Consider the following 24,031-nt stretch of genomic DNA (forward strand, 5'->3'; position numbering starts at 1 on the left):
AGTGGTTTGTTCTCCTGTACCGTATAAGACTCGCACTAAAACCCACAACCAAAACCCACTCGACCCACGAATACCAATAATTATCATTCCCGCTAAACCCATAACCAGGCTGTTATTCTTCACAACCAGTTTGTCTCAACATCTCAACAAGGAACCCCTCAGGTCTCGGTCCCATACTGTATTTCCGTTTGCTCAAAACGCTACAACACCCCCCCCCCTCGCTTTGCATGCAAACCTTTGGAATGACAAGGCCACCTTGCCAATTGAGAGTTTCAATGGGGTCTCGTTTGTACCTGTCATCTTGAAGTGTCAGCACAAGCAGAGATCACACGAAAACCAGCCACATCACGGACAATTTTTATTAATTATCATTTATACACACTACGTTGAAGGAAAAGTACCAAAACCATACAGTTTCCACTTTATATTTCCCTTCACGTGAATTCAGCACACGCATAGGCCAGAGAGAGATACACGACACGCGCATACAGACGCGCGCCAGTTTGCGCGCGTCTGTATGCGCGTGCACCGTGACCGACATTTGTAATTGTTTTACACCCACAGAACGCTAGTCAACCATGAGTACAGTATATATGCGTATATAACGTGCAAAAAGAGCACAGCACAATTACAAATACGGCATAAAATACACATCAAGAAAACCTCTATAAATACACCCGCTAGAGACGCGCGCGCACGCGCATTGACACGCGCAATGCGCGCACCAACTCGGAAAGGCTATCAAAAGGGAATGTTTGAAAGACACAATGTGCCCAGCACACATAGTGCTAAGTGCCGAGCCACCTTGCTTGAGAACACGGCAGAGCCCAGTACCTGTACCGAGCGATGCAGGCGCCGGGTCACCAGTGCAGCGGGCGGTGGTTTCACCTTAGGGGGAGACTGTGCAGCACTAACCCGGGACAAAGGCCAGGAGTTAGCTGCATTCAACTGAAGTACATTCCCTCATCTCCTACGCGAATCAGTGTCTACTAATGGAGATTTTCACTTTGGGTGCTTAATGCAACGGCCCACAGGTCCACGCTGCCGATACTCCCACCCGCACTTCCCAGTGATTTATGACAGGCCACACCGCTCCATTCGGGTGATGCACTCAACATAACAAAGCGTCGGGCGGTGCGAGACGAGGCTTCGTTAAAACGCGCGTCGTCAAAAAACCACCGTCGACTTCGCAGCTCGTGGATTGACGGCTACAGACATTCAGTGTTTAACGATTAAAAATTCAGCTTCAAGTTTGAATGGTGCATGATGCAGTGGCCACAGCGACCTGGTAATTATTCAATGCACACACAAAGCAATTGAATAAAACCCCAAAGTTCTCAAAAGTTCACAATTGCTTACCACGAGTGGTTTTCTAGAGCCATTTTAATTCTATTCGACAGGCACGCGGTCTCGAGATCCCTTGACAACGGCAGAGGGGGGAGCGTCGACACCGACCTGCGCCGACAATGCGCGCGTGGCCCTCGGGGGAACGGCACGCGCACGAGTCCCCGTGCTCCATCGCGACAGGCGTGGCCCGTCGGCGACGCAAGTGGACAGCGGCTCTATCAGCCACTTCTCCCGAAACAGGATTCGCATATACTTTACTAATGGCACATCTAAGGCTACGATTTTAGCACGGTGGTGAGTTACAGAAATCGTGAATTTTAATAGAGTCCGAAGATAAATCTTGGATTTGGCTGTAGAAATGCATGTTCGTTGCTTTCGTTTCCTTTAAAAAATGCGACATCTGCATCTTCGGTGCAGATCAGCCTATGGGAGGGGTCGGCAACCAAAATAAGGGACGTTTTTTTCGAATTCGGTAAAAAAAAAAAGACCTCAATATTCCACGAGCCACAATGCGAGTGAATACGGGACGACGGCGGTGGTCCTGAAAAGAGCCGCAGGTTGCAAACCCGTGGCCCACGGTATTTGCAGTAAAATGGCGGCGGCTGTTGGTTCACCCGATTTGGAGGGCGGTACCAGAGCTTTGCGGGTGGTCTCTGTTCCAATGCAAATTGACTTGGAACTGCACACGTTTTCGTAACATTGTGCAAGTAATATTCAAAGTCGCCAAACACAAGGAGTTATGATTGCTTTGAATGAGCCAATCTTTTTAAAAGCTTCGGCGTATGCTGCTGAGAGCAAAGCGAAATTATCTGTAAACCTTACCATACATTTTTTTTGCTTTTCAGCCGTAATCTTACCAAAAAATTGCGTGTCAAGATCGTAGCCTTTTAGCATCACCCCTGTTCTGGGTCTGCACAGAACCCCGTTTTCAACTGCAAACAGGCCCTGGATATGATCAGCATGTGCTGGTTTCTACTTCAGTTCTTCACTTCCATTCAGATCTTGTTCATGGAGAAATCGGCTACCAGGCAGAGCAACTTGGACACTCCAACAAAGATGCTTCATTTGAGACACACACCACTTGTACCACAAATTTGTTTTAATTGCCACTGCCAATTATCCCTTGGCTCTAATTATAGATTCTATTGCACGCGGTTTACAGGATTACCTGCGAGTCCGATACTGACCAGGCAATTATGAAGGAAATAAAAACAAGGCGAAGCAGCTGTTTTTAAGGTGATCATAAACAACTACAGAGCCAAACTTATTAATAAAAACTGGGATTCTGCTTTTCCATCACCAATTGGTTCAGTCTCCCCCTAAGAGCAACTTCTCAAAACGTCCTCCCACCTGGAATGTTTTATATTTAAGACACAAACGACACCAATCTTACAGCTTGTAGGTGACAATAATTGTTTCCACAAGTCATGACAAAAAGGCTGTGATTAATCATTGGATTACGAAATCACGAAGGTCAACTTCCCTCCACTTAATAAGAACACCTGAATAAGGACACCACAGTGAACGCACGCGCAGACGCCACTCGAATGCTACATCTGACATACACACACACTCGAACTAAAAGAAAAAAGACGTTTTCGCCCAGACCAATTGGAATGTGCCCAGGTGTCGTGAGTAGCTGGATTGAGTATAAAGAGTGCGCTGGATTTTGAGCAAAATTGTAGATGTTTGTTGGGGTTGAGCAATTAAGGTGCCCTTGAGAACATGCCAGCTTTCCTTGCCTGGGCCCTATTGCAGGCTGACCACCAAGAACCCACCCCTTCCCCTTGGTAATTAAGAGGGTCATTTTTATATGCAGATCTTGAAATTAATCACAAGATTAACAGCTAAAAATCGAATCTTGCACACCCAACTGGTCTTCGTATATAAGGCAAAATTAAAAGAAATTGTAAACAACGTGCATTTACATGAGCTTGCGAGGAGTTTTATAATCACCGGCCCTTTTTTTGTAAAGTGAACATAATGGGAGTGCTGTTGGGAGTGCAGAAAGCGAGGAGCTTAACAATGACCTGATACCCGCACACACAATACAAACGTTGAGTGTGCACATACCCATGTCTACGTTGCACCTGAACGGCGGGAGCCAGGGCCATCATCGCCCAGTGCGGAGAGCAGATCTTCAATGTTGGAGGTTATTTTTTTAAAGACAGCAGCCCGCAGAATTAATGCAACGTATCCACGTGCAGATTGTATAATTGCAACATTGCCCCCTGCCCACTAAAAAAAAATCACAGCATAGCTTTTTAAACGCACTTGAGAATGCTTGAAGTAGCTAATATTTAAAGTGCTCCCATCTGCCGTTGCGACGACATGCAGAATTTCCTCCTCCTACTTCCTCACCGGCAGGGGGGGGGGGGGTCGACTTCACTGGATACTGACGAGGCAACCGCCGTTCAGGTGCGATGTAATCCATGGGCCAGAGCCGATCGCAAACTAGTCCGCGTACCACTGGTGGTGGCAAAGATTTAGCGATATTGGTTTCTATACATGGTGAATAAAAGTGGATTCTGATAACAACGGTTATTGCATAATTAACTTTTGTTGACGATTCACTGACACCGTACACCTCAAATGTTTCCATCTCAGGTTGTACCAACGAGTCGAATATTTGGTCTGGGCCCATGGGCTACGAGGGCGAGCGCAGCACCACAATCGCGTGGCGCGTGGCAGCGTACGCAACGCGCCGGATGCAGCAGACGGGAGCGAGGGTGAGCAAGCAAGTGGGCGAGGCATATGCAGGCGAGAGCAGCCAGCAACAGCGTAGACGGGCGAGGATTTCCTTCTTGCTGCTGGGACGCCTGGGGACCCCCTCCTCTCTATTTGTTGGTGTAAACGGCGACTGCGTTTTTATTTTTAATTAAGGTCAGGGTGGGTGGATCGGGGGTGGGGGGGGCAAAAGGGTCGGGAGGGGAAGTGCATGGGCATGAGGCATGGAATGGAATGGCAGGCAATGAATATCATGTAATATATGTATAACAATACAACACGTGCACAAAACATAACAAGCAACAATAATAAATGAAATGAAAACAACGCTTGGAAGAGCAAGTGACAGAACATATGAGGGGCAATGCGCCAGGTTGAATCGCCACTCGGGGGGGGGGGGGTAACAAAACAGCCACCATCAATGAGCCCTCGGACCCATTCATGGCCATGGCCTGACACCTGCCACACAGGCCCCCCCTAAACGGGTTTTCTCAGGCACAGGCGTCTCATGGGTGTGGAAACGTAAGTTGCGTTTCTGTCACAAAATGTTTGGACAGTAGGGGGTTAGTCATTTGCTCAACTTGATCCCCAATTGGCAATTTCACACAACTTAAACCATACTTTTAGTTTCACTGGTTTTAAGGTGAAATCGTTCACCAGCAAAATAATCAGGAGCCAACAGCAGCAAGCAGATCAGTACAGCAAGCAGACTGGAGGACTCACGACCCAAGCTGGCAGGATGCAGGATGGTGAACAAAACAGAATAGGCAATAGGTGGGCGAGAGGGTGGAGCGTTGGAGAGAAAATAAGAATGGCAGTGAAGAGACATGTTTGGGGTCGAGAAATTGACGAGAGCATGCAACAGTTGGAACAAGGCCTCTCATCAGCACTGGAAATATAAGACACGTATCTGCGAGTATCTGCACAAGGCGGCCATGTGTGGACACAGTTAAAGCCAAAGACAAGACACTGGGTGACACACGAGACTTAGTGAGTGGAGCACTCTGATGTTTAACCATTTCACCTGCCACTCCCTGCGTGCATGGAAGGTGTGTGCGGCTCAGCAGCGCGGTCACCTAAATGAGTGCCATAGTTTTGCTTCCTTTGCACCGTCACCAAAATATCGCTGCATGGAAATCACAGCAGTGTGTGACGGATTCAAACGATTCAGCAGCAAGGACGCTTTGATATTAAGCAGTAGGCAATGTCTTGTAGAAAGAAGTTGGTTGGCACTTGTGGAATCTAATTGGACAATAGATGCAATTTCAAATGCACAAAATCTGGCTCTTGAGTGTTTCTTTGTTAGGAAAAGTAAAATGTATTTTCAGGAAGTGGGGAGTAACCGAGATTTGCAGCAATCGGTGAAAGGGTTAATCGCTCCAGACTTTGATGGGTGGGGGAAGGGGGCCTGGGTGCCTCCACACATCATATGGAGAAGTAGACTGCAGAGACAATGATCACAATGGGGAATGATATGTAGAGTCGAGGGGAGGAAATTAACATTGGAAAGAGAAGGAAAACAAAAATACATATGTTAGCAACAGCGTTCCATACATTAAAGTTGAGAAAATGTAAAAAGATAAATGCACATTACATCACAAATACGGGCAATGTTAATTTTTACAACCTTGACTGAAGTTGTTCTTCATAAGTGGCCATTCAATATTTTGGCTACATTATCCAAACATTATTCTAAATTGGAGTAAATATCTCTCAGCAGTGTGTTCTGGCGAGTGCGTGGGTTTTTAAGCAAGTAAACGTTTCGGGGACAAAAACACATTTTTCAAGTACAGAAAAAATGTGATCATTCACCATCACCCTTTCAAGAGTGTGACAGACTGAAAACGACCATTGCGGCTGTTTGTGGGGTGGCAGGAGGGAGGTCTGCATACAGCACTATGGAACAAGTTTTACTGCAAATGCCACTTCCTTTACCCCTCGTAACCATGTGAAGAGTAGGATTGTTATTAAACATGCAAAAGACCTGGATTTTGTCAAAGACTGCAGGTACATGGCGTTGCTTAACCCTTATTTGTTGCTCCAGTGATTGTTCCTGTGATGTAATGACACCTATTTAAGAAGCTGGGTCAAGTGACTTTATTTAGACTTTATGGTTTCTGACCTGAGCATGCTTGTTGCAGGTTTAAAGTAAAACATTGTAGCTGGTTCCTAAATTTGGTTGTGAAAATTCTTATTTAACTTTCCGGCGCACTGAAACGATAATGGGCATGTTAATCGCTTGTGCATAAATACTTTGTTTCGCAATGTCGGGTGGTGGATGGTTACACAACTAAAATTTGGCCAGATTATATGGCCGAACCCAAAAATCTATTGTGAACCAATCACAGAGGAGTTTCTGGGTGGCTTTGACGTGAGAGGCAAAACGATCAAGGGACATTGCACGGAGGAACTGTCATTACATGTGTGCGCTATGCATATATCAAGCGATAACCTGGACTCCGTTGCAAATGGGATGTTCCATATCAAGGGATTAGAATGAAAGTGTCAATAAAAGCAGCACAATGCCACGCGCGTGACAATGTCAAGAACATCCGAAAAGAGAAAGGGGTACTCACTCACCTGAGTCAAATGACAAATGATTAGTAAGGAAATTTAGCTCTAAAATAGACAGCAGCAAACAGACCTCACAAAAGCACGAGTAAAAGACTTGTAACTTAAAGCAATGTCAAGTGAATGGTCATCAGAACCGTGAGACGAGTGAAGTAAATGCGCAACTATAGGTGAAAAGTAGATGAGAAACCAAGAGCAGAAATTTACAAACCCAATCGCAAACAAAACAAGTGGCAAAAACGTAAATGTAGAAAGTAACATTCAGCAGTTATCATTCACATTTGTGTTTTTAAAATGACGCCGTAAAAACATCAATTAAATGAAACATTAAAGTGCATGTAAAAACATAACGAAGTGTAATAAAATGCCAAAAAAGATATAAAAACAAGAAACAAAAGCAATGGGAAACGGGATGTATACTCACTAATGATGATGATGATTATGAGAACGATCACAGCTATCAGAATTGCCCACATCTGCAACCACAACCAAAAGGGAAGACAGCTCTGAAGCAGCACACGTAACAACGCAAATCCTCAGATGCCCATCGCTGCTCGTTGCTCCGCAACTTGGGCTCCTTGTGCTCAGAGCAGGTTATAACTGTGCAGACAGTAAACACGTACATGCCATAATAACCACACGACAGGCTGAACAGAGTGGTCACAATTATTCACGGACAAAGTCTGCGACTTTACTTGCAGTTGTATTTGACATATACCGTTTGCTGCTTAGATGCCAATGGAATAACTCACCCTAAATCCATTTACGTTTCTGTAAATTTAATTTACTCTGAAGTTTTTTTTTACAACTTTTATAATAGGAAATGTATCTAACATTGATTTATGTTTGTGCACTTTTTTGGATAGTTTTTACTCGGGATATTTTGCTGAAACAGATACTTGCTAGTTTATTCAAATAGCACATTAAAAACCAAATTCATTGGAAAGTATATTACGTAATCGATATTTTATATAAAAGCATCAAGTGCAATTTGGTGCACCCCAAGTATTCAATGGACATTCTAAATTCCACCCGACTCCAAACTGAGATTTGGATGCCTCCATTGTGGACGGTCACATTTTGGCAAAAGCATAAATGCAGCCACCCTGGCCGGTTGTGAAAGAGCCGTGCATTTGCTCTTTAATCCTTAATTGGAACCTCACCCCGGCAACAGAGATCTTAGTAATCTGGCGCTGTGCACACTAATCTCTCCAGGGCTGCTGTTTGTCAGTGTTTTAGGTGGCGTGTCGGCCACTACCAAGCCATGGCAACGGATATTAGGAGCCTTCTTAGAAGGAGCGCCGCTAATGCAGCTCCACGCTGCCGTGGCACAGAGCACTCTCAAACGAAGCAGGCCAGCGCTCGAGCGAAACGAAAACCTCGCCAAAATTCTAAATCAAATAGAACCCACAAGCAAACAATTATGACCACTCGTCAAATAGCGCTTATGGCTTTTGACCACCACTCTGGTTGAGAATGTAACTTAGGAGGGTGGGATCGATCGGTGGTAGTGAGCTCATTCTCTGAGCGATCGCTAAGCAAGGAGCCCCGGCCGAACAGCAGGCAGCGTGGTGCTCCCTTCTCCCGGGTACTTACGAATAATAACCAGCAGGATCAGGGCACAAATGACGCCGATAATTATCATCATCTGCCAGCGCGAAATAAACAACAATACAAACACAGCTGTGTTAGCTCGCCAATACTCAGCTGTTGCCGTGTCGACAGCTTCTTAGTTTGTTGTCCTTTTTCTCCCAATATTCCAAATGCGCTTTGGATGTATTGGTGCGAGATGAAGAATCCATTCGGAAATCTCACAGAACTCAACGCCCCATGCATTGGTCCACGGAAGAGATTTCACAGGACTTCTCCTGAAAAATCCTTCAAGTGGTCAATTTTTCCTTTACGCAGTGAGGGGCGTATTAGCCAATGTGCTCTGCCATGAGAGTCACAAAACCAAATATTTTTTATTCTCAGGTGAGATTTAGCCAAATCAAGTTTAACAAAACCAAAAGTGTGTATAGTTTTTTCGTTGTTCAGTTATAGCCCGAGTGAACTTGTGCCACAAAGGGACAGCTGCCACTGGAGATGTCCTTTCAAATGTTTGAGATGAGATGCAATGTAAGTTGCTTATCCTGTATAAAGCACTCAGACACCCCGGTATTATTATACATGTTGCTACAATGTCGTTGATCCGTTGTTTTGCCAATTAACTAAAACAGTTGCCAAATAGGTTTTATTTCAGTTGCACCTTCCTTTAAACCACCATGAAGTGAGCGTGAGCCAGGGGGATAGTGCGAACCTTGCAGTTCTTCCACCAGTACTTCCGCTTGAGCTTGGCAGCGCTGGTCTCAAACTGCGACGCTCCCTGCTGCAGCGCATCAGCGCGATCGTCCAGCTCTGACAGCTTCTGATCTCGCTCCAGAACCTTGTCCACGTTCACGCGCATGATGTCCACCACCTGTTCACCACAAGGCAAACAAAGAATATCCAATGTAGCCTACACAGGTTGTTGGAGAAAGTACTATGAGCAAGTACCGCTTGTCAAGACTGGCACGGTAAACCTATGAGAGGGTGGTGAGAACAGTCAAGGTCAATGGTCGGAGAAGTTTGCTTGAAGGGTTTTCTGCTGAAGGGGAACATTTTTATTAAAATTAATTTTGTTTAATTTCCTTACACATTTGTATACTTCTCATATGCATGTGCTTAAAATTCTCATTTATATCTTTGGACTCGTGCCCCTTTGAATTCAACTTTCTTTTAATGTTTGCAATTAATGTTAGAGGCTTTTCACAAGTGAGCATACGAGCACATGCATTCAATAACTGGCTTCATGTGAAATCCTTAAGCTGCAGCCACCATCCATGTTGTATATCGGTAAATGGGTCACGGGACAATCGCACGACTTCTCACTCGCAGTCAGTGGCAGCGACATGCAAATGGTGGTGGAAATTTTCAATGCTGACAATTTTTTTTTCAATAAAATTGCATAAATACACCAGTTCCGTGTGAATAATAAAAACCTGATGACATTTAAATGAGTGCTGATGAATGGAATAGCTGAAGGCAATTTTGGTTCCTTCAAATAGCAGCAAAAACAGCACAGAAATTGTGCCTCGATGGCTATCTCTGTCGCCGTGTAATTTCCATTAGCGCCAACTGTTATCCAAGCTGCGCCACTATCCATTTGCTCTCCCGAATGTCACTGCGATCACTTATAATGCTACATCCAAGGTAGGAGGTGACAATTTCATTTAATTCGAAACAGGTCAGTCTGTTTCTCCCATAGGGAGAAAACTATGATTTCCTGGTCATGGGATATAAATACGTGCATTTGTATCCCTATCCACTCCACAAACACAAGCCCCACATTCCCACAATTCGGATATCAAATGGAAGCTAGCAAGGTCCTCCAGAAACAAAATAATTAATTCAACTTGCAAATGTTTGAGACTTTTTCCATTAAACGTTATTAAACTGGTGTTGAGCTGCAGTTAAAACACCGGCAATCGACATACACATTCTAACAACCATGGCCAAGCCAAAATGGGTGGTGTTTATGGGCGCTGTACAATTTTTAACTGTGTGTAGTTTTACCTGCAAGTAAAATATTGCTCTGATTTCAATTTTCTTCTTTCTCATACTTTGTTTTTAAGTTGTTGCTTTTGCTTATTTTGGTAACCAGGTCACTCGTGCAAATTAGACTATCCTGGTCTATTGAGTTATCACCTGGTTAATCAAAATAAGCTTAACACTTGTTTTAAACATCTTCAGTTGAAAAGTTAGGGCCGCTGCTGTGAATGACTACATTAATATTGCTCACATCCAGAATGGATAACTGTATTTGCATCGTATATTGGCACGGGTGTATATTATATTTGTGTGCATGTGCGACTTCACAGTATTGTGTATGTGCATCAATTGTGTATGTTTTACATGCTAACATATGTTTAATGTAGATGTAAAGGTATATTTGTGTGTGCATGGGCCATGTGTATTTTAGAAGTATGTATGTTGCATGTATACAAATTATTTAGTATACTTGGTGCGCACACGATTATAATCGCACAGAGCTATCATGAAGGTGATTGTTTCATAGAAAGTGTGCAGTAGTTTCAGAGTACGGGGCGATGTTGCTATTTGTGACAAAACACGTGAGGTCGCGAGAATAATTGTAGATGTGCTTCGTGATTGATGCCTGACAGACATTGATTGGAGACACACGGAGTGACGAGGATTTAGTAGTGGGGAGCCAGAGGGGGTTCTCTGAGCACAGGCTGGGCACTCCCCCACCCCCAATTGTGGACACTTGGCAGGTGAGCAAATGCATCTACCCTCATTACAAAAAACTTACTTAAAATAAAATGTATTGAAGGTTCTCTCAGCCTGCGCTTGCGAAAGTGCTTGCAATAAATGTAGAGAGCGATTATGCTTTAGCTCTGTCTGTCCATGATGGGTGGAGTCCCCCCCCCACCATCACAGTGGGGGGGGGGTGTGCAGACCTTCCCCTGACAGCTACCCCCCTACAGCTATCGGTTTGCATGCTACGAATCAAAATAAATCACGATTACAGAATCCATTTCTACGTATTTTCATTAATTGCGTATTAATTTTATTAAGAATAGATCAGATTTTTCAGTTAGACCACAATGAGCTAGCCACATTTATGTTGTGAAATATTCTACCACTCTACATAGCCAAACAAATTAAATTATCACGTGTACAAGCAATTAACGCACCAATTATTATTGTTTCAACTCACCGATAACTCAATAGCCATAAGACGCCAAACTTCGCTTGAAACTACATCAAGCATCTTCAGGGAAATCTAAGAAGCCAGTCTCTTTTAAAAAGCATTAAAGTAGCATATGTGGCTATTGAAAAGCTACATTAATTATATATATATAGAATTACGTAAAGCAAACCTAGAGACAAACATTTGCAGAAACTCCAAGACTCGCTAGGAATTATACCTTCCTTTCAAGAGCATCTCAAATCAAAATGCAGCATAGGAAAGGTATTGAATGAAGGTTATTGGAAAACAATTATGAGTATTAAAGCAATTAATTCAAAACAAGGACATTTCACATGGATAAAAATTACAAACTTAGCTGGGTGGGCCAACTTGCCACTCTAAACCACCCCTCAGCTTTGTGTGCATTAAAGATGCATGGCCTCAAACCACTGTGAGCAAAGGGTCAACACCTTAGGTGGTTGTGGGGAGTGCTGGCATTTATTATAATTTTATGATTATTATAATTACTACGCTTGTTTACCCAGGAAAGTCTCAATGAGTCTCAAGACTTCTTCAGAATGGTCTGCCAAGTTGTCACAGTGAGGGAAATATTGCTTCGCGTACTGCGAATTAGGTGCAGACAGTCCTCGACTTACGAACACCAGAATTACAAACATCCGCACGTACGAGCCAGCTCCCGTCGGATAAATTATTTTAACATCAACTTGCAAATGCAAACTCGCACTGGCAAACTGAACCGAGGAACTTATTTGTTCAGTGTAGCGATCTTCTGCGAAATGAAATGAGCTACAGCCTCTCGCTGGGAGCGAGTGTTTGTGTGAGCGCACACGTGTGTGAAAGTGAGTGTGCGTGCATGCACCCCTTTGTGTGTGTGGGGAGTGGTAGTCTAATGGTGAGCGCACTGCGCTACCAACTTGAAGACACGAGTTTGATTCCCACTCACAACCAACAGTGACGATTATCTGAATTGGTCCTAGGCCTTCCCTGGGTCGATTCAGCCTCAAATGAGTACCTGGTGCGGTGTATAAACATCACCCCTGGGGTGTCAAAGGTGGCCGGGCGTGGTGCCGACTACCCACACCCTCGTGTCCCGTGCTAGCCTTCATAGGTGCTGCTCGCTAAGGAGCACTTGCTAAAAAATTAACCCGTAAAAACAAAGTTTTTCACTATAAATCCTTTATATGCGTGGCATCGGTTTTATTTTATTATTCATTTATGTTTTTCTTGAGTAAGAGTTTCATTTTTATCACATTGGTATTTTAAATTAAATATGACATTTTTTTTCCTAAAAAGTGGAAAATTTTGGAATTTTTTTTTCACGAAAATAAATTGTCACGCACAACGAGTCTGTGTGCAAAATGTCAGCTCGATTGGATCACGGGAAGTTGGTTAAAAAACGACCGAAAGATTTGCACGGTCTTAAGCGCGCAAGCAAGCAAGCAAGTGAACTTAATATAAAGGATTTTAAAAAAGTCTGTTTCGGCTATCCAGGGGATCTTTGTCTGTGTTGTGCGCGAGTGGCCCCCGCTGTGTGTGTGCAATCCTGGAGACTAATTACGCCCGTTCTGACGAGCTAGCATCAGAACTTAAGGTAAGTGAAAATATTTTTTTTATGTTACTTGATTTTACGTACATTATTGTGTTCCAACTTACGAACGGTTCGATTTACGAACGGGTCTGAGGAAGTTGAGTACTGGCTGTAATATGCATGTAATTTATCAACATTGGGAAGTTTGGCCAATACCATTTACATAAAAAAAAATTAGCTTGGAAAAAACAGGAGCATCTGGAGGAAGCCCATTCAGAACAGATGGAGAACATAGAAACTTCACAGAAATAGTGTGACCACTGCGCCACCCATTTACCCCACCAATATTGTCTTGAGGATGAAAGAGATAAGCGTAACTGACCCATGCGCTCCACGGGAAAGCATCAGGTTTTAAATATTAAATGTGCAGCTGAAGAGACTGTCCAGAAGGTCAGTGTGGTTTATCAAAAAGATGGTGCAGCGCCCAGGCAATTTTTTTATATGGAGGGCATACATTTCTTTTATATTTCCTTGATCCGATGCAATTACAAAGGGGTACAGACAAGATATACACTTACCCTACTGTGAAGCTGTGAAGGAAGCAGGCGTAGTGTTGGAAATACTGTTTTCAAAGTTGCGTTTGATCTTTAGCACAAAGAGACTTCCACACTTACTGGTGGGATATAAAGTGAAGCTTATTTATTTGAATGGTGAATTGTGAAACCCAATGCAAGTGGTTTCCAAGAGGGTTAGAGTGAAACAATGGAGTAATTAGATCGTGACAAACCCTAACCCACGGAAGCATGCGTTAAAAATGTTGTTAGAAATGGCAACACAGATTTAATAATACACTAAACCTTTCTGACCAATTAAAATATTCGCAGTGATTCTGCAAGGCAAGGTAAGTTTTTCTGGGTCATGGGCACAATAAGGCTCTCACCAATCACATCTCTCACTCACATACCGTGTTTTCCATACACTTGTGGTAAGAGACAAATTATTGCAAGCAACAAAATCTGGTAAAACACAGAAAAAAAATATTATACCTACAAACGTGAGCAGAGCGAGTCGCCCCTTCTCACCTCGTCCACTTGAGCCTGAGTCTGCTGCAGCCGCTTGTTGCTCGTGAGGTTGGGGGGCTGTCCCCCTGCGGGTCCTCCTGCTGCAGCTCCCGGGGCTCCTGGGGCAGACCTGAGGCCGAGAAGCGGTGGGGTCAAGGAGGCACGTGAGGGGTGGGGGGGGGACAAACAGCAGAGGAAGAGCGGTCAGCCACTCAATCATATTGCCACCTCATGGCTTCCTGGGGCCTGAGCAGAGAAACTCCAAGCAAGCCAAAACCAGTTCATATCTTGGGTGGAGAACACAGTTCCTACCTCAATGCACTTGATAGAATTTGGAGTAAAAGCAGTCGGGGTAATTGATGAGCCAGTACTTACCGACTCGCTAACTCACCAGTGGTCAGTCGCCTCCTGATCACTACTATATCACTACTGTCAGGGCTCCTGGCCCCGTGAACTTCATTCGTCAAATTCTTCACTGATGTTGAGTTGCTATGTACTCAGGCCTTCACAGCAAACCTGTGTTTCGTGTGATACATCCATCAATCTCAACTACAGCAGAATCAACTAAATATTAAAATAAATGTATTTGCGGTGTTGTAATGAAACAAACCAGACAAAGAAAAAACATACAAATAATATGCAACTTGCACGATTTTATGACAATGATTTTTGTGTTATGCATTATACATTACCTGGTAATACAAAAATTTAGTTTAGTTTTGTGTTGAACTAGAGCCAACGTCTAATCCTTACCTATAAAATTACGCAGTTTACGAGCATTGCTTTCAGATAGTCTGACTGCTGATGATCCACTGAAATACAGTAATTCAGTTTAGCACGTAGGAAATGAGTAATACCCCGGTTAATGAGTCCTCTGGGGATGAAGCCATGAAGTCAGCCGAGGAGGGTCCCTTCGCCACCCTATTTTCCCAAAATCCAAAAATTTTAAACATATCTTGAGAAAAGATTAAAATCGATTCAAAAGAGTAAAGTTGTAACCGCTGTGAGTGTCCTGTAAACACAACCTAGTGGGGTTTGTTTACTGGACATTATCACAGCAGCCAATCAGCCAACAGCTGAGTCTCCCTCATTTGGCACAACCAGCAGCGCGCTTCCCCAGCCGCCCATCCGCCACGGTGGCGAGATGTATACAGCAGGTTGTGGGGTTCGATCCCAACCCTGACGCCTGTATATATAGAGTTTAGATGTTCTCCCCGTGGTTGTGTGAATTTTTCTCCAGGTCCTCCAGTTTTACCCTCCACATTTATAAACATGCGTTTAGAGTATTTGGCTGCCATAAAATTCGACATAAGCCACTTCGTTGTGATCGTGTTTTTTGCAGTGTGAAAGTGATTTTACTACCCCTATCGTCATCAAAACGACCATCTCGTGCTAGTATCCTTACTGGGCAAGAAGTGCAGCATCAATCAAGCTGTTTGGAAATTACAATGCAGATCATAAAGAGGGTAGAGGCGGGAGAGATGAAATGCAACAACGCGTTTTTTTATGGTTGGCGCAATGCACCTTAAAAACCATTTAAACCAAGTAGACCGAGTGACGGCTGCTGTGCAGCAATGTGTTCCTAATGACCCCCTTCTCTGAAGTCCTGGGACGCATCCCTACGCCTCTCACGTTATATCTACCTCTGGTAACGATGTTTATGATAACGGAGTAACGTCATGGAAGGCATCCACTTCGTTAACAGAGTCATTATGGTATAGGAAGTATGCGTATTGTCTGTGGGCAAAGAAAACTATATGAATATTGCAGTTAAAACATCAAAACGCTAAACACCCGTTGCTTATGACATAAGTGCAATAATTTACTCCCTATCCAGCTACTTTATACATTTTAATGATACCACGGTTGCGATTCAACTTAAATATAAATTATTTCTGTCTTATTTTAAGCACCAATATATCCCCACCTCTAACAAATCAGAAGATCTACTTTTAAGTTTTTGTTCACTCTTAGGTACTGTCAATGACAGCGCCGCGGTGACACAATGGTGGAAATTGCCGATTACCGTGGCACCAATACCGACAGCCTCCGTTCAGGGGGATGTGCACTCTCCCACCCCCACTACAGCCCCCGTCACCCACCCACACGTGGACTCAGGCTCGCTCAATGAAAACACCACGTTCGCCTGGCCATTTCACATTCTATGACGCACACTGACGGCACATTCCAGCTTGTTTATTCTATTGTTGTTGCTACCGCTGTCAGGATTACATTACAGCATTGTAATGATGACTTGTTATTTTTGTATTACCAACATTGCTGCTATCTTCGTGGCTTATCTGTATTATGAATCCACTATAATTGTAAAAATGAATACAATCCATGACGTGTGTAGTCGGCAGGGTCGCGCAGGGGGGAATACTTGTGCCTCAGAAAGAAGGACCCGAGTTCAACCACCAACTTTGGAACCTTTCTGTTTCGAGTTTATATGCTCTCCCCCTGTTCTACAAAAAATTTATTTGGGTTCTCAGATTTGCTTCCATGGCTAAAAACACACTGTAACTGCCATTACCAGTTATACAAAAAATGTTTAACCCTAGTTATAATGCTCAGCGTACACTTTACAGTGAATATTTCGAATAATTGAAATGCACCCATTCATATTTCACTCATTAAAATTTGAAACCTTAATAAAATATAATTTCACATTCTTGGCAGGGTTTATATTCAAATTACAAATCATTCTGTAAATCTTAACTGGAAAATTATCAAAGTAACACACTCGAAATATAAAGTGCGTATACATTATTTATTTCAAAGGTAACTGGGTTTAATTAATTTTTGGCCGTTTTATAAAAGATTACAAATGTCACCTGTGGTCTAAATAAAACGAGCAGGACAAAGCATCAAATTGTCGATTGACGACATGCAGTCATGACAATGTGGTAATTTCGGAGTGCTACTCCCTGAATGAATGCAGCGAGGTGAATGGTTCCCACGAGTCCACCTATATCAACCAATCACAGGCCGCACATTGTACGGCGCTCAAACCAGGGTAAAGGTGCTCACCTTGGAGTGGGGAAAATGTATAAAGCTGAAAAAGAGCTGAGTGCAAGGGTTTAAGAACATCCTGCCAGCACTAGTGATGTCAAATATTTTCTTAGACTCTTGAAATTAAATCTATTTGATTCCTTGTTCCTTGTATGTTTCTGTTAACAACGGGGGTTGATCGTTTTTGATTTCGCATCAGAGTTCAAACTTTGTCAAAATTGGGAAGCCACCAGCACCACCTAGTGGGGCGGCCGTGTGTCTTCTTGCTGTGCGCAGCTCCGTGGAGCCGTTTCCCTCCAACTTTCTCTCCATTCGTCTCTCATTGCTTTATTTTTAGCTCTCTTTACCTTACTTCACAAATTGTTTATTTTTTTTTCAGAGATCATCACCTGAAGTGCAGTAAAACATTACACTATTATTGTAGTGATTCGGTTTTTATCAATTTCATGAAGGTTACATTTTTTGCATGCCAAATACATTTTATATAATCCCACATCCCTAATGCATATGTACATATCTAGCGACTACTGTTACCAGCAGATTCCTGCTGTTTCGAAGAACTTGGTTTCCCTCATCACCCTATGGACCCAGCGGCAGGTGGTTACTCAGTGAGTGAAGCTGATGCAACTTCATAAAGTCATCTTGATAATGAGCAACCACGACAGAAGCACAAGTATTGACACTAATCCGAGTGTCGTCAATGGCACCAACAACAAACATATAAGTCCAAAAGCAATGGACAATGAGTGGGTGATCACATATGAAAGCCGGATGCCCATTTAATCCAATTGATTAATACTCACAAAACAGCGCAGTCTCCTTTTGAAAGATTACATGCGCTTTCTTGGTTAAAGAAAAATATACAAATGGAATGCACATTACATAAAGCAATAGAATTATAATAAATGAAAACCATCACAATTGATATGCAATCTTGACGCCAGGATGTGCAACGAGTTGAGATTAACCACAATCAATATATTCTCAAGCTCCTTACATCAGACCATGGGAATTGAAGCCACAGACAATGTTCAAGTGGATCTAAACTTTGACATGTGAATGTCTCTACATTCAAGGGAAATTTCTGCACCCATCACATGTGCAGAGAACCTACAACCGTTCATAATTAAAACCCTGTAACACACTGACAAAAAATGCGATTATGACCAGCTATTTATAGTCCGCACTGTCTCCCAGAGTCATAATGAAGGCATGACTGCTACCTTTTGCAAACTGGAGAAGTGGGGTATTTATTATCATGAAAGCAGCTCGACTCTTTCCACTGCACTCAAGATTACTGCTTCTGAGCCTCTGTTGACACTCGCTAATCTAAGGGATGCAGTTCTAAAAACTATCCTGGGCCAAAATGCCCAGGATAGTTTTTAGAACTGCAATAAACTGAAAATAATAACCCATGCATCTATTTTCCTATTCATGTACTTAACTAGTTAGATTATTCCGCCAAGGGGGGAAATGTGGGTAAACTGGCAGTGTCACATGCTTCTATGATGAACTATCCACACCCTGACCTGGCATAGTTAAAGTAAAGTCACAGCTACACAAATGCCTAAAGCATGTCAGCACCTATTCACACCCACTTCAATCTGCGGTGAAACTTTACAGTCATTATATGTATTTACATCTGATCGAGTAATTTTACATTTTAGTAACTTTGGGTGGCAGGGTGATGCAGTGGTAACACGTGTGCCTCACGCCATGGGTTTGATTCCCGACTCGACTACCTTTCTGTGTGGACTTTGCATTATATTATGGTTGCAGAGTTTGGTAGTACATGTTGTTCACGTCGTTTATTGTGAAAATTCGGTCACAGTTTCTATGATCACTCTTTCATTGCTTTTATGGTTTTATTTTTGTGATTTTCGAAAAGTTTTTTGGTTTGGCCGTTTGTTTGTTTAGTACAGAGTTAGACTTGATGGCCTTAATCTAAGTTGTCTTGTGGTTGTTGTTGTTTGACTTGCATCCCACAGGGATTTTTGCACACAGTGTTGGTGTACGGTGCTTTTTCTGCAATATTTAGCTGTCTTTTCTTGGATTTTCTGTTTGCACATAGTCACTTTAAGATGTTTTCTTGTTCATGTTTTTGTTTTCTGTTTGTTGCGGTTGCACCCGATTCAAGAGCCGAATGGCTCACAGGGATATACCAAATAAATTAACTTGAACTTGAATATTCCCCTGTTCTGAATGGGTTTGCCTCGTGTTCTCAACTTTTCTCCCATAGCTAAAATACATACAATGGCACGTGTATGAGTCAACTCAACGTGTTCTCGCCTTATTTCAATGCAGGGAACGATGCCAGGCGACTTTAAAGAGGGCTCTGGTCACAGGCAACTGAAGCCCCAGTGTCCTGGTTGTAATTTAAAAAGTAAGTTATTTCCCACTCAAATAAGCACTGAGGTAGTACTATTTCCTATTTGCAACCCTGAACCAGTGGTCGAATGCCGCATAAATATAGAGGGGGCGAGTCAATCACTGCATACTTCCCCACAAAGTGGTAGCTATTTTATTGAGTGCCAGAGATGATGAGCTATTTTGTTTCATCAATCCTGTTTTGAACCACCATATTTGTAGTTGACCTCACTTCTGTTTCTTCACTCGCACGACTCCGTTTTAGAATTCCCTCCCATCGTCTATTTTCTCAAACCAATATAACCTTGCTCAAATCAAGAAACGTGTCTACTCTTATCGATTAAAACGGACGGAACTATTTGTTTCTGGCCGCTTGGCTTATGAGCTTGTGATTAAGCAATGGCAACGAACAGGATTTGTCAACAGCAACCTTTTGATTAAGAGCCGATCACTCTACCGCTAAGCTTCCTGCGCTTGTCCTCTCACGCAACACGTGGCACACGGTCAGGAGGACCTCTGTATGTCGGCAGGTGAAAGTCCCATCACCCGGGCATCGCTAACCTAATTCCGCTATCCCAGAGCCACCCTCTCTATTCACGCTGGTGTGGTTTGCGCTGCTTTCCAAAAAAACACCCCACACATGCACCCCACGCGATGATGTCAGACATTCTAGATTTGAAGCTTTCGTGACTGCAATGATTCATATTCTCAGGTTTTTTCGGTAAAGTCACGTAGGTAAAAACATTAAAATTAATGAAAGTAAAATAAAACAAAACAAAATAAAATTCACGACGTTTCGGAGGCAACACAAGTCTCCGTCATCAGGTGGGACCGTCACAGCCGAATTAGCTGCATCAAGTGAAGCAATGATTCAAGATGTAATCCCTTATAAGCAAGTTGAAGGGAGGTGGAGAGGGGGGGGGGAGAGCTTATCAGGCTGTGGTAGCCAATGAATGGAAACGTATCGGGAGGGAGGAGGAGCGGTGATCAAAGACTGCACGCAGTGCTCAACACAATGAATGGAGACGTGTCGGGACGGAGGGCGAGCGGCGATCAAAGACTGCACGCAGTGCTCAACACAATGAATGGAGACGCGCCGGGACGGAGGGCGAGCGGTGATCAAAGACATCACGTAGTGCTCAACACAATGAATGGAAACGTGGCGAGCGGTGATCAAAGAACAATGAAGAGATTACTGTTAAACACTGTGGATGTTAACACTCGGTGAAATAAATTAAAATAGTGCCTGTCAGATAAGATGGTCCAAAAAGTGTAATTAAGTCTTTTTTGCGTGGTTAATAACATCTTTCCAGTGATTACTGAGTTTGTACCCATCATCACGGTTGAAATTATGTCTGTGTTTGTATATTTGTATGGCTTCGTGTACAAACCTTTGATGTTCACGTCAGCAGTGGCCAGCAGGAGGGAGGCAGGCACGTCCGCCCCCAACATTATCAATCAATGTCTTTTTTTAGCAGCGGCTCAGGGCACAAGCACGCTACAATGCAATTGCTATTCTTACGAAAGCGACGACTCTGCTACAACAACCACCGTTCATTGTTTGCGACACGAGCTCCGGCGAGGAAAATGTCGATGATCAAACAACGACTGGTTCTCTCTCGTGAGCTCGGTGACGAGCGGCGAGGGACGACCTCAACATTTGCGATAAAAGGCATCCGAACTGGGGTTCAGGTCTCGTCACGCGGACGAGGCTCCTAGGCTATAGGACAGTACAAACATCACGTAACCCGATGTCAATAATCACCCAGAAAAGCAGCAATGGATAATATTTAGTTATTTACACCTCATCTTGTTAGGCGGGGTATTAAACTTACCACTTCGTTTAGTGTCATATTGTCTGCATAAAACCATGTGCATCCTTGCAAAAAATGCAATGCTCTTTCATATCCCCGGTTATGTCGGCCTAGGGAGGAAGGTAGAGTACACGAAGAAACCCCCGGGCACCGTGAGGAGAACGATCATCATGCACCGCACAGACGATGCGGTGGGGGCTTGCCGTGCAGCGGTGGCTCGCAATTCAAGTCCCTACGCGTCGCTGGGAAATGACCGCCCTCCCCGTATGCCGCCGTAGTTTCCTTCATCAATCGCAGAATTTCATCACGGCATAGGCGTGTGACGCCTCCGCACATCGCTGCCAACGCTGTATACCCTCCGCCAGATCCTACAGCTGCTGCACAGGCTGACAAACACATCTTGTCGCTTCATTAGCAACTGCACGGACTTCAAATTCGCCATCAGGTTCGACGTTATTGCATGTTGGTGACGTCTTTACGAACTCACCACGTACACATTAGTTAGTGCAATCACGTTAATAGTTCTGGTTAGGTTTATTTTGATAGAGGTAAAACCCTTTGGACAATACATGTTCATTTTCGATAGGGAACCTGTGGGTGTGAAACGACCACTCAATGATTGCCTGCTAAAATGAGTATTGAGGCGGTGCTCATTTCCTGTTTACAGCTCTAAGCCGGTGGTGCGAACTTCGCATTCCTTTGACAGCGGAGTGCGTCCGGAGGAGAACCACCGTCGCCTTGCCCCATGGGCCGAGTAGTCAACCCCCGAGTAGTCAACCCCCGACGTCCAAACATAATTAGAAGTCGCTACCTTCCGAGTTCCGCTTTCTCTACCGCCGAGCCGCAGCAAAACACCACCGCGGCTAGTCTCCCCACAAACGCATTAAGAAGTTCAGGCTTTAAAACTATTAAACATACCAAAAATAACACTATGTGAACATGTTAAAACAGCGCCCGCTAAGTCGCGGTGGATTCGCGACAACCCGCAACAGCTCCCGGCGCCTCCCGCGGGCAGGCGCGGCAGGAAAGCCGTCAGGCTTCAGCCGAAGCTAGGCCTTACGGAAATATCGCGGCGCGTCTTAGCTGCAGTCAGCCGCCCGCACGGCGCGAGCGACTTGGCTAGCGCTGGCAACGCCGTGTTTGGGGTATGTTTCTGAATCTCGACGAGTACGTACATGATTCCGCGCTGCGATGGGCGACGGCGGCGGCGGCAGTGGCTAGGAAAGACGAGCAACTGCACTGGGCGGGGAGACTCAATCAATATGGCCGCGATGGCGGTGACGTCACTGCATCCGGGTTCCCCGCCCCGGGGTGGGGGGGGGCTCCCGGTGACCACTTCCTGACCCGCGTCGTCAGGAAGTGGTCGGAAAGTAAAACAGCGGAGGGGTCGTGGATACCAATTGTGGCCTGCGCCTTACACCGATGGGCCTGATAAGATTTACATTTAGAATGTTAGGCGGAGCTTTGAGCCAACCAAACCGTGACTAAAATATATAGACCCGAAAGCGTAGCTCGTCCAAAAGGGTGGTTAGGAAAACTAAAAAACCAGCTGCCCCCCCCGCCCCGCTTCAACAGTCGTGAAACTGGAACGAACATTAGGCTGTCACACCACTCGCATTAGGATGTAACCACCCATGTGCATTGTACAACGCGTGCCTTTCGCAACAGGTCAAGAGCACTGTATTTGCTCCACACAGTTGCTTGTATTACGCAATCCATATCTTAACGATCATTGTCAAGCTCACTGTACCACACACGTATCGTTGCCACCGTTTCCACAGTCCAAACGCAGACGTGTTTCTCAGTCAACGTAGGTCTATGCAGTAAACTGAAATGGCGTATACATTTTGACTTAAAACTTTAGTGACTGCAGGAAAATATATTCTTTAGTTCTTTCGGTAAATTCACGTAGATAGAAAAATAATAAAAAAACAAAAACCACGACGTTTCGATCGGAACACAAGCGGTCATCAGGAAAAGGGGGGTTAGACTCTAAAGGCAAACTGTTTATAAAGGTTTAAAATAGGCATAGCCCAAGTGTCAGCGGTATGGGCGGGGCAGCTGATGTTAATCTAAGACTCTAAGTGATGGTAGTAGTGGGCAACGATGGCGCTGGTGGTGGGTTTCCACCAATTAAAGGGCTGCCAGGTCTAAAATGAAAACATTACAGCCAGTTATGACTTGAAATGGTTGATAACTTTCGATTTAAAGCTTTCGTGACTGCACGGATTCATCTTCTTGGTTCTTTTGGTAAAGTCACGTAGAAGGGAAATAATAAAATAATAAAAATAAAACATAATACAATTATTCTCACGACGTTTCGGCCACAACGCAAGCAGCCGTCCTCAGGTGAAGAACAGGTCTGCCGGAAAGACAGCGTCAGAATGAGCACCACCATGCTTGGCAGCGTATATTTAAGCTGGGTTGGAGGGGGAAGGGCGCCTTGACAAAGAAATTTGCATATCAATAGGAATTTAGCAGATTTATGGGAAATGCAGATATGGGATTAGTCACTACTTGTGGAATGCGTAGGAGGTGGGGGGGGGTTTCAAAGTCATATTATGCCCGTGCATTATGCAGGATTAGCAGCACCAAAGGGAGGGAGTAGGGTTAGAAGTAATAAAGGGAAGGAATTTTAATAGTAAAGAGCTGCAGCAGCTAAACCACCACATAAAAAAAGACTAAAATATAAACTACATCAGTATCATCAATATACTAAATATACTCTCCAATAAGCTGAGCTACTAACATTAAGTCATACATTACAATTCTATGTCGCAAAAAATATATGCCTCCAGCTAAACTTTTTTCTCTTACATCACACGGGTCTACCCCGTACTATATACTGCCA

At 43.9% G+C, this 24,031-nt stretch overlaps 1 protein-coding gene across 2 annotated transcripts; it reads right to left on the reverse strand.

Moving 5' to 3' along the window:
• Positions 1–2,428: 2,428 nt before the first annotated feature.
• Positions 2,429–22,544, reverse strand: LOC144728478 (vesicle-associated membrane protein 1-like). 2 transcript variants are annotated; one of them, XM_078607967.1, is made up of 5 exons: positions 22,356–22,544; positions 14,009–14,117; positions 8,945–9,103; positions 7,070–7,121; positions 2,429–4,207 (listed from the first exon to the last, which is right to left on the reverse strand). In XM_078607967.1, coding segments are annotated over exons 1-5 (345 nt in total). In that variant the 5' UTR covers positions 22,358–22,544; the 3' UTR covers positions 2,429–4,184. The 2 variants fall into 2 exon arrangements, with proteins under 2 accessions (XP_078464093.1, XP_078464092.1); XM_078607966.1 differs by lacking the exon at positions 2,429–4,207 and adding an exon at positions 5,410–5,516 and having other exon boundaries at positions 22,356–22,485.
• Between the last annotated feature and the right edge of the window lie 1,487 nt (positions 22,545–24,031).

The sequence above is a fragment of the Lampetra planeri genome, chromosome 28 (assembly GCF_965212315.1).
Source record: "Lampetra planeri chromosome 28, kcLamPlan1.2.h2, whole genome shotgun sequence".
Classification (NCBI taxonomy): domain Eukaryota; kingdom Metazoa; phylum Chordata; class Hyperoartia; order Petromyzontiformes; family Petromyzontidae; genus Lampetra; species Lampetra planeri.